Genomic DNA, 12,207 nt, shown 5'->3' with positions numbered 1-12,207 from the left:
AAGTCTGGCTGCTGCATGCTGTACAAGCTGCAATTTGTGGATGGAGCCCTTGTTGATGTCCAGATCGAGTGAATTACAATAATCCAATCTGGACAGGACCAAGGCCACCGCTGACTGCTTCCAAGAAGAGGTGAGCGAGAAGGAAATATCTTACTAAGAATCCTGATGATGCCCAAGCAGGTGGAGACCCTTCTGTTGATCTGGGGATTAAAGGAGAGAGAGCTGTCAACTATAATGCCAAGATTCTTTGCTGTTGGAGCTGGGCTGGGACAAGAGCCGAGCATTTCAGGCCACCAGGAGTGGGAGAAATAGTTTGTTGTCCACCAAATATCAAGACTTCTGTCTTGTCACCAGTGAGTCTCAGATAGTTGTCTACCATCCAGGAGGCTACGGCCTGCATGCAGCTCTTGAAGTTTGCTGCTGATGCCTCAATGCTGTTGGCAATTGACACAATAATTTGTGTGTCATCGGCATAGGTCAGTGCATCTAGCCCAAAGGATCTAATAACCTTGGCAAATGGAGAGACCTATATGTAGGGTTGGACTCCGTGATGAACCTTTTGGAACTCCACAGAAGGTATGGGTGGCGTCGGAAAGGAAGTGATCCAATTCTAACCTTTGTGACTGGTTCGTAAGAAATGAGTATAGAAGCATCAAAGTGGCGCTTATGACCCCAGTTTCACTAAGACAGCTAACCAGTAGCGTAAGCGAGATGGTGTCAAAAGCCAAGACATTGTCCTCAAAAATAACATTTCATGCTGGGAAATTTTGAACACATTTGCACGAACGTAAATGATGAATTAGCTTCTCTGAAATAAAACTTGTTTTTACATCTAGCTTAGCACAATATTATTGCAATGCCCTGAACATCATGTACAAAGTCTTGTTTCATACTACGTACACATGTCATCACTATCTTCATCCACGGGGCGACAGGGCTATCTACATATCTATAACATCACTAATTTAAGCATACATCGCAAGGCTCCTTTCTATCATAAAAGATGAGCTTCCCGATAGATTAGTAGAGGAGGTACTTTGGCAGACAAAGAGTGACCTTGCATGCTGAGAAATCACCATTCAGCAGTCTGAAATCTCGCCAGTGGTGTCCAGTTTGTGACCAAGACAGAATCCTTCACTCCATCCCATCGGGTAATGGGGTTAGATTGTCCCCAGGGAGGGATTCTTGGCTATACACCTACACACTCTCTAGGTACGCTTAGAGTAGGGTTCACATAGGAGTACGCTAGATTACTACCTTGTTTATATGCCTGCATATATACATTGTTTTAGCACCAAGCTTGAACTCTACCTACTTTTGGTGCTTGTAGTCACGTTTATCTGCTTCTGTCTCCTAATCATTGCAGCACACGTATTTTATGCAAGAATAACGTTGGTTCAATAAATATTATCGAAAATGTCCCACTTTGTATATTTCTCTGAGAATAAGTGAGCACGAGTGACTGAGCAAAAGGTACTGTATTGCTTCCACGATCCCGGAGGGCTCAGGGTTGTCCTGTTCAGTGTTCGCCAGAAACGATTCTCTCTCTGGTAGTTTAAGGGAGCTTACGGTGGCACTGTGAGCTAGCTGTTATATAGGCCAACATATCCGGCGGGGGTGTCTGGAATCAGTCTTGACACCAAGCCCCTAGTCTGTTCTCCAAACAATGAGCAGTTTCTACGGATTGGTAGGAACTACACGACATGGCATCACCAACATTGATTAGGCTCTTATTTAATGACCCAATCTGAGTAGTTCAGGCATGATTTCTCAGAGACCCTACTCACATTTTAACCGGAGCCATCTGTAGTGGGAAGGGATACAAATCCCCGGCACCTGAGTAGGTATACCCTATGTATTGTTTGTAGGTTAATCAAGCTTGGAGGATCAAACGTTCCCACATCTCTATAAAATATCAGTTAGATACTACTGCTCTAACACTGACTGAACAACTAGATGAGGACATTGGAGAACAGTTAGTTGGAATAAATATTTCAGAAAATTGCAGACAGTCAGTTACCATGAAATTGTTACAACATGGCCTCCCGGCAACAGGTGTAGATGTTACCTTCATGGTTGAGGCACACAAAGCATTGAGAACACAGTTATTCATTAATACATTGAAGATGACCCACCTGATGAGTATTTCCCGCAAGTGAACTTAGAAGTCCGATTAACATATCAAGAGCACAATAATTGGTTTAAAGGGACCCCCACCCATACCACAGAACACCTTAGACTGTCTGCTCAGAGGAGAAGGAGCAACCTGGCCGGTCTTCACTTCACACAAACCGCATCCAGACGTTGCTACCTTAACATCATTAGGAATGCGCAAACTTTACAGAGATTTAGTAAAAATGTACAGAAATTGAAAACCATACTTAATGAGAGCATTGACAGCCCAACCTGTTGGGGCTGCTCAGGCTACACAACCACACATGGCTACCACAGGTATTTTCCCACAAACACTAAATGCCGTTATGGGAAAGGTTCCTACCAGCCTGGAGCAAATCCTGTTCTGGATAGCACAAAAAACAGCACAGCTTAAACCTGTTTTACCCCATACAGACCCGCAGGAAAAACACAGAATACTGACAATTTGCTTGCCGATGCAAATGGCTCCCCAGTTAGAGGATTGTGCCACTTGGGGTACAATCTTTGCTGCTGTATATACCAGAACGCATGATACCCTTTCAATAGCAGTCATACAAGGTTTACTGAAACAGATTTAGAATGAGTACGGGACAGAGCCGGACTAGGATCTAGGGATGAAATTCTTGGGCAATTTTGCCCAACTATCAGCAATTATGTTGAGTAATATAAAAGGGGAGGCAGCAGCGGTGGCTATATGCCAATGCCTGAGGGAATTCACTCCCACACAGCTGGAATGCCAATTGTCTAAAATTATTAAAGATACATATGCCTCTCTAGGCAGAGATAAGCTGGAAGCCAAACCTGGGAAACCAATAGTTAAGAGTAGTTCTGAAAAGGATAACTCTAAGCAAGCACCCAATTCTTCAAAGAAGAAATGGGATAATAAAAAAATAACCAAAACAAAACAGTCACAATGTGGGTCTCCTCAACAGGAACACCTGAAAAATGCAATCTGCGAAACAGTGAGAGTATTAGAAAGCCTGACTTGTATTGGGATACCGATACACATTCATCTCATTCCATTCAGGAGACATCAGAAAAGCATTTAGAGAGAGACGGACGGTCGGAGTCCAGATTGGAAGAGAGAATCAAGCTGAAAAGGGAGACTCATCTCACTTCGGACTGCATCATTAAACAGGATGACAAGCAAAAGACTTCAAAACCTATCTTTAAAAAGAAGAACGTAGCCAGGATTAAAATTCGAAATGCCCAGCCTACTGAATGGGGAATGAGCAGTGACGATGCTGGACAGTGCGGCAGAAGTCACCAAAGCTCGCCAGAACTTGATGAACTTTCTAGGGGTAGTAGCGCTGAGTGAGGATATCATTGTGGAAACACCTGATATAAGGGTGAGTGTCCCATATTGTTTATATGAAAGAACGCTGCAGATGGAGGGAGGCATAACCAGGAAGGTAAAGGACCTCAATCGGGAGAACCTGACCTAGGGTTACGATATTCTTTTGGCAGAAAAGGATTGGTCACCTGAGTGTGTGATGGATTATCCATGGGAGAAGAAGTTATTTTACCTGCTTTCTCCGACCTTGTACCAGAATCAGTTAAAAGTTCTTACGAGCAGGAGTGGGTATTCGCATTAGCTCCTGCAATTTACCACAGTCATGTTATGTGGGATGGTGAGTGACCTCATCACAAAATCCATTTCTTTACTCCAGGGAGGCAAAGAAACAAGTCGAGGAGATCCCAGACCAACTTGAATATCAGGGTGTGATAGAGAATTGCACCTCTCCAATGTTTCCAGTAATGATAATTCATATAATCTATTTTTAGATTATAAATATTTGCATGCATCCATACGCACATTTGCTGTTCAGAATGCACACAGTGCCACACTAAGGAATAATATCATGCAGAAAAAATACAAAACTATACTAGACATCTTGAATGGATTTTTCTGCCAAAATATAGCGCCTGGAAGCAGATATCTGACTGCATTCTCAGTGATATGTTCTCCATGCCAATTTTTTGAATTACCCCAGGGGTATAAGAATAGCCCCGGGTTGTTTTCAGCCAGGGTAACTGAGTTGTTTAAAAAGTTTGAAAGCATTATCCTATGTACATGACATCTATCTGAGGGACGATGAATTAATGGAACATTTATCTAGGGTGAACCACAAACTTTGGGGGTTTGCCCACTTGGGATACAAATTTTAATTTAAAAAACAAAAATAGCCCAACTCAGTGACCTATTTTTAGGGTACACCTTGTCCAATTTTTGGGAAAATGTACACTGCTCCAACCTTAAACAACTCAGAAAAAACTTCACTCCATTTTAAGATTCTTGAATTTTGGCAGGACCTACATTTTGGATTACGCAAAAAGGGTGAAACCTTTCTACGACTTAATTAGACCTGCTTTTTCAGTGCACCATTGGGCACAGCAACATGCTGATATCCTACTTTCCGTACAAGATGACACGATGGCTTCCAAACATTTATACAGACATGTCAATACAACTAACCTGATGATCCACGTAGTCGCTGGACCTGATGGGTACACCTACATCCCTTTCAACGAAGGCGATACAGTACCTATTGTACACGAATCACATTTGGACACAAACACTTAAATGCGTTTTTCACCAAAAGAAAAATACTCACAGCAGTACAGACTGCTGTAGTGAGAGAGAGCACTGGCACATGGGAAAAACATAATTGTCGTGAACCCAGCACCAAGCTTAGAGGCAGTTACAAAGGCAAACATCAGTTATGCTAAAGCATTACATCCACAATGGGTTAAATGGGCTAACTATTACTGGAAAAGATGACTGGATTCTATATTACAAACACAAGAATACCTGCATTACGAACAAGAGTATCCTCTGCAGAATTAAATCAGGCCTCTAGAACGATATGAATGTATAATTTATACCGATGTAGGTACGAAACGGCGATATTCGCAGCATGCCCAATTGTAAAAGGGTGCATGCAGGACTGTAAGTATCTTCCTGGGAAAAGGCATACAGTCTCTAGGAGACTGTATGGCACAGCTGATTGAACTAAAAGCCCTTATGCTGGCACTACAAAATAAGGATCGTAAATCCCCACACTAATTGAGTGCGATTCATTTTACTGTGTCCAGTCCTATAATTAATATTTACATTATTTGGGCGAGAATGGATGTAGGGATTCCAAAGGTTGCACAGTGAAGCACTAGATGCTCTGAGGGAAAAAATGGCGCAGCTGAAAGTAGGCATGCCACGGCCTTGTTATTCATACATTGAGTCATCAACGTGTTGGCATTCACGTTGAAGGGAATTCAATGGCGGATAAAGCAACCAATGCAACGCTGCGCACTGCTGCCATTGCTGCAATAACTCGCTCTAGCACGAGGATAGACGGAGCAACTATGATAGCTGACAATGCCACGCGCAACAGCTCTGCTTTGCCGAAAGGCTTTTCACTCAAGTACTCCTACAAGTTAGCTGCACAGAACATTCTCTATGTTCACATTCCAGGAGAGGGGGATCGAGCAATACCAAACCCTGATCGCAGACTGGGATTAATATTAGTTGCACACGGGGGTCTGAGTTCAGCACATTCAGGGATTACTGCTACAGTTTCACTACTAAAGCAGTGCTATTGGTGGTCAGGTCTTACTAGGCAGACCAAGGCTTTGTCCTCAAATACGACACCTGCCAGAAGATGAAGGGCTCCACCTTTGCACGTGTACCGCAAACACCTTTGATCTCAAACAAACAGCTTGCGTGTGTCTATTTGGATCACTGCAGCCCCTTCTACTCAGTCGTGGATTACAAGCACATCTTTAGGGCAATAGATTCATGCTCTAGATTACTGTGGGTTTAGCCCCAGCCTTCGGCTGACGCTCAAAGTTTTATAAAGGATTTGCTAGTCTTTATCTGCACATACGCAATTGGAATACTAAATTCTGACCAGACCCTGGTGTTTAGCTCTTGGGCTTACAAAGAAGGCATAAGAAGTTTAGGTGTGGCCTTGCGGTACTCCTTCCACGTTCATCCTGAGGGAAATTCGGTATTCGAGAGGAAAAACTGGGACTTATCAGCAAGGGGTATAAGGCTCTGGTTGCAGTTGGATCAGTCACCTACATGGGGTCCAGAGAGCACTTAACAACATGCCAAGAAAACCAATGGCATGTTGTACACCTTATGAGCTCGGGTTTGGGGTAAGAATGCGGGCATCCAACCTCGATCGATCGTATCCGCACAGTGGCGCTTGAAACCCCATTTGACTTCAATCGTTTGGATGTTTTACAGGACCTTAAACAATACCAAGCTTTACAAAGCAACTTCCAAGTAAAACAAACAGCCACTGGGGATGTGAAAATGGTACCCGCAAGACAAGCCTGGGTCCCACAGATTAGGGACCTAGTCAGAGAGAAAATTGTGGACAACAAAGAATTTGGGCCATCTTACAGAGCACCTTTACCTCTCCTAGCTGTCGAAGGAACAAGAACTGTCCTTTCGCCCCTTGCCGGCTGCCGAGACAAAAGGTTTATCTTGATAGATCTGACCAAACCACCCTGTGTGGCAGATTCTCAACAGTAGACCATGTGGGCTCCTGTGTAACCACCGCACTCCTCTTGCTACCATACATACCATACTAGCGCCAAGATGCTCCCTCCGGAGCGAACGTCGCGCTCTATAAATACCCCACAAATATACAAAAATATACAGGAAGTTCAGATGGAAGATTTAATAATGACAGAAGGCCCCACTTTCCAAAGCGAAGGAGTGAATGACAATAAAATGAAGCTTCTTTCAGTTGAACAACCCTACAGTCAACAAGTCCAGCAATTTCATTTAGAAAAATTGATGACGTCTATGTCAACATGCCACATATCAAGTTATCTACCAGTTCTACAAAACCTGCTATGCTGCCAAGAATAGCGCAGACAGCGTCTGGCTACTTTGTGCATCAAGACAACTTCTCATCAGATCCCAATGAACCTGAGCTGCCGACATCACCTCTCCCTTTCAAGCTTTGACCTTATGCTTTTTACCTTTGGCTGAAAAATACTTACTTGTTGTTCCCCGGATACATCTATGAATTACAATTGGATTACTTTTCCAGGTACTTTGAATTGGTTTACTAATTGTCTTTTTCCTACTTCTTCTGACTAGACGCTTTCTCCCATAACGCTCTGCAGTACAACTTGTGAACTTGGTTTTTAAGCCAAATGCATCTTCACACCGTGAACTAAGGGACTTGTCTCGGGTGAAAATTACAGCGGTTCCAGTTCCGGAAGGAATTGTATGGGACAGGGTATTGTATGATGTATATGGTCCTACTAAACTTTTGAAAATTCCTTATTATTTCAAAATCTCTTCAAACGACATCACCTCCTCTATTACTTTCTCTGATGCGCGGTACATTGAAACTGTGCATAATTTGCTTTGCGATTTAGAGCAATCAGCTGCATTTTCTAATGATGAATTGTATGATGGTACAAGTAATTTGTAGGACATGTTTTTTTTACCAGTATTATGGTCACCGGTTTTTTACATAAAGCTAGTATCCCACGTGTGGTTTCTAATTACACACAATGGGAACACTGCCCAACACCGCCAAGAGACTTTTGCACACAAGTTTGCTTATTTTTCAGGTTTTGAAACATTGGACCCAGCCTCATATTACTATAGGCTTGCACCTACACCTGCAAAGAAAAATATGCTAACAAACACCAAGCTGATATACTCGGATTTCTCTATTTCACAACTGTCTATACAGGGTTTCGACTTCTTGAAAGACACAATAGATGCAAAGTCTATCTGGGGGACAAAAGACTGGCAGGTTCATGGAACGTAGGCCTTATTTAGAGCATGCCTCATACCGCATCAAATGATTTTCCTAAACAAGACAGTGCAATAAAATTCATGTCTTGGTGTAGTGAAAACGAAAGATTTGAACACACCACTTATTCCCACATTTTCATGTTTCAAGAATTGGCAGCACTTTATACGCTTTTGTTAGGATACACTAGACACCATGATATTTAACGGTTCTTTCAGTTAATCAGACCTCAATTGGAAGGGTTGGCTGGTTTGGCCTATCGGTACAAACGGGTGTCAGTCTAGATTCCTTAGTAACACAGAGGTGTTTAGAATCAATAAGCATGATCAACTATATGTATAAACTGAACACTCTTTACATACATTTTTGGTGCTTGTAATCACGTTTATCTGCTTGTCTCCTAATCATTCCAAAACGTATTTTATGCAAGAATAACATTGGTTCAGTAAATATTACTGAAAACGTCCCACTGTGTATTCTCTATATATTTCTGTGAGAATAAGTGAGCATGAGTGACTGAGCGAAAGGTACTGTACTGTTTCCAAGACTCCAAAGGGGGTCAGCGTTGTCATGTTCAGTGGTTGCCAGAAACCAGTCGCTCCCTGGTAGGTTAGAGATTCTTACAGTGGCACTGTGAGCGAGTTGGTCTAGAGGCCGACATATCCTTCTGGGTTGTCTGGAATTAGTCTTTACGTCAAGCCCCTAGTTTATGTTGTCCAAACAATGCGCAGGTCCGGCGGATTGGTAGGAGCTATACAACACTATGAAGAGTTTCCTGATCCAGTCTGGCACCTAAGGATAGTCAAAAAATTAGGAATCTGCCAGTAGATCCACCAAGTCACGTTTCTTTAACAGAGGGAGCTTAGGAAAACTAAATTTGACGAATGATCAACAGGATGAATATGAAAAAAATCATCATTTATGCACCTTGGAAAAGTAGGATTGGGTGACAAAATATACAGCTCGTATGCTCAATTGATGAAGTGCAATATCAAGGACAGGTACAAATGTGAGTTTCATGGAACAGAAGAAGGGAATGTTTATTCCTCATGTAAAGTAAAGCTGAGCTTCTGTGGAGAATGATTATTTGAGAGAACCTCTAAATGGAGATTGCAAATTATAATTCAAAGTATTTTATAGCTTAGTTCAGGAATTGTCACATAAGATTTGTGAAAAATTGTTCTTTTTTTTTTTTAGACCTCCTTATTGAATTTGACCTGACCTTGATATCTTTATAAATTTCGCACTATTACTGAGACACCTATTTATGTCCTATATTGTAGGCTGGTGATGGAAAAAGCTTTCTGTGTAAATGCTCTTTCATAGAGATTTACAATGAACAGATATTCGATTTACTGGATTCTGCATCAGCTGGACTGTTTCTAAGAGAGCACATCAAGAAGGGAGTGTTTGTTGTTGGTGCAGTAGAACAGGTGGTGACTTCTGCAGCTGAAGCGTACCAGGTAAGGAGCAGAATCTGGTAGTCCATTCACTAAATGTGTTTGTTAATGCAGCCTTCAAGTGCAATCAAGGGGATGCTCTGATTTATTAGAATCATTAACATTGCCCTGGGTAGCATTCCACTCCATTGTTTCCTTTTTCACTTTCACAGACTAGTACCAGCCATCTGCACCCCAGTCTTGATTTTCTCCTAAAGGGTCAACCCAGCCACAATTAGCAAATCATGTCCTGTCTGAATAGGAACAAAAACAACACTAGAATGGTTTAGACTTCATTAGGCCTAGTGAGTGTGGTGCTTCTAAATTCTCTATTCAGCAACGAACTACAGAATCCCCTTTTGGACATGCATGTGTATACTTGCGTGTGTTAAGTGGTGTGAATATTCCCTGATTTGAACCCTTTACTCATTGTGCTGTAGGTAGAGGATTTTGCCTAGCAGTGTGAGCTGGACAGATCCTATTTTAGAAAGACCAAGATTGATTGGCATGTAATTAGTCCCCTTCTGTATTCTACCTTACCTTCAAAAATATTACTTTTCTTTTCTGAACCTTGATGTATTTCCATCCTATGCCATACCTGTGTGACTAGCTGATGTCCACTTCGGGGAGCAGGAAGATAGGATTGTTACCATAAATTTGAAAGATGAAAACAGTGATGACTGTTCACACTAATCCATTGACTACACAATTTGTCTCAATATTCAGCTTCTAAGGGCCATATGTATCAAGCCAAATTGACTTCGCAAACGCCGAAATTCGCAGAATTTTGGCGTTTGCGAATGCAATTTGGCCTAATAGTATGTATCAAGGAAATCTGCTTGCAAAATAAGGAATCGCAAAATTTGCGATTCCTTATTTTGCGATTGCATTTGAGGAATTACAAATTTTGCGATTCCTTAATTGCAACGTAAGAAGCCAAAAAAATTCGCATATTGGCCTTAAGGAATCAGAAATTACCTTCTAGTTGGTGGTAATTTGCGAAATCCTTGGAAAAATGCATATTTTTGCATTTTTCAAAGCGCCATGTGACGCACATACATGCTCTTAGGGCATGTATGTGCGCCACATGTGCACCTATACATATTTCAGGGGTGCAACAGGGTGTCCTTTAGACACCCCTGCACCCTTGAAAATATTCTCAATTTGCGATTAGCAAATTGCGAATCGCAAATTTCCCATTCATTCCTATGGGCCTCCTGGCCCATAGAAATGAATGGGAAAGTATTCCTTAATTGCGAATAGGAATAGGATAGGAATATCAAGAAATCGCTATAAAATTGCGATTTTCTTGATACATAGCAATTAGCGATTCTGAAGTAGCAATTTCTTAAAAATCGCTATTACAGAATCGCTAATTGCTACCTTCATACATATGGCCCTTAGTTACCAAAAGCTTACGCTGACGGCAAGTATATTGTGACACAGCCATGATTCTGAGGACACTGTTGTGTAAGTGTTGTAATCTATTATGTAGAAACCTGCAATAAAATAGTTCAAATGCTTTTTTTTGTTTTTAAACTCTAGACTTCCACCTGTTATCTCCAAGGGACAGTGTAGGTTTTTAAAATTTGGATGTGCAAGTTTTGGCATGCTGTAGCAACATGTTTTTATTCACGTTTCAATCAACTTACCAGTAGTTGCTAGAATATTCTCTTCAGCTAGACAGTTTTTCATAATTTTGTTTTACTATATTGCATGGTATACATCGTTTTTAGACATTGTGCTTTTATTCCATGCCTTACTCATGAACTACATTTTTATGTATAGGTCTTGTCTATGGGTTGGAGAAATCGTCGTGTGGCATCAACTTCTATGAACAGAGAGTCTTCCAGATCTCATGCTGTCTTTACTGTCACCATTGAATCCATGGAGACAAATAATGGCATTGTTAACATTCGGTCTTCGCAGCTCAACTTGGTGGACCTGGCAGGTTCTGAGCGGCAGAAAGACTCTCAAGCTGAAGGAGTCCGGTTGAAGGTTTGAGTTGCTGAAATTGTGATCTAAATGCTTCATTCCATTTTTTTAAGCCGAACAATGTTAAACTCTGCAATGAACCAACTCCAGAATCCGCAAAACAATCCTGTCTAATATGCTTTGTTGGTCTTTGGTTTTTGACAACACTTTTCTCATTTTTCTGTGATGTTATTGTCCATTTTTAAAGTTCAGAACTAGTTTGCTTGTTTGTGTTTTTTTTTCTCTTTTTTCAAAAAAGTGACCAGCGCCTTAAAGACTAGAACTTCCAATTGCACTTGGAAAGTCTGAGGAAGGAAAGAATGGAAGTAATTGTTGAGTGCAAATATTGTGCTAGAAGCGGCTGGCAGTGCACCATCTTCAACTCTGTGTACCTCTCAATGTGGAGCTGCCAGCTTGCAACCAAAGTATACTCCATTTTAATTAAATTGCCCAGTGTGTGAAATCCCAAATACATAGAGACATAGTGCTGAGCCCTGTCTCTATTCTCCTGCTTCCAAAGCTAATATTGATACCACTGTAGTAATGTCATCCTTGCAAAACAGAAAAGAAAGAAAATGGAGGCAAGCAGAAGTTACTGCTTGACAAGCTTATCTACTCTAAGGCCTCTGCTAGTTAATGAGAAGACATTGAACAGAGAAGAACCCATGAAGTGATCTGCAACCCCATGGCGTCAAAGTTGCTTTGCAAGAAGTGACCAGGTGTGTGACTGTGGCAAATGATGTGGGTGAGATCCAGGAAGAATTACGTTCTGTCCCTCTGGGTGGGCTCGACGTTTGCTCTGTTATATAAAGGTTCATCCATTCTAGCACCCCGGTGATTAGGTCTGTGGAGAT

General features: G+C 41.6%; 1 protein-coding gene across 1 annotated transcript in view; it reads left to right on the top strand.

The window, feature by feature from the left end:
• The window catches only part of KIF15 (kinesin family member 15), a 927,627-nt gene that overhangs the window by 147,714 nt on the left and 767,706 nt on the right, over window positions 1-12,207 (top strand). The window contains exons 7-8 of the mRNA XM_086941724.1: window positions 9,224-9,403; window positions 11,168-11,377. Coding sequence (XP_086797850.1) covers window positions 9,224-9,403; window positions 11,168-11,377 — 390 coding nt within the window. The remainder of the gene's footprint in view (window positions 1-9,223; window positions 9,404-11,167; window positions 11,378-12,207) is intronic.

This window comes from Lissotriton vulgaris, chromosome 10 (genome assembly GCF_964263255.1).
Source record: "Lissotriton vulgaris chromosome 10, aLisVul1.2, whole genome shotgun sequence".
NCBI lineage: Eukaryota > Metazoa > Chordata > Amphibia > Caudata > Salamandridae > Lissotriton > Lissotriton vulgaris.
Note: the sequence above shows the minus strand (reverse complement) of the source record. Positions and strands in the feature narration are given on the sequence as shown.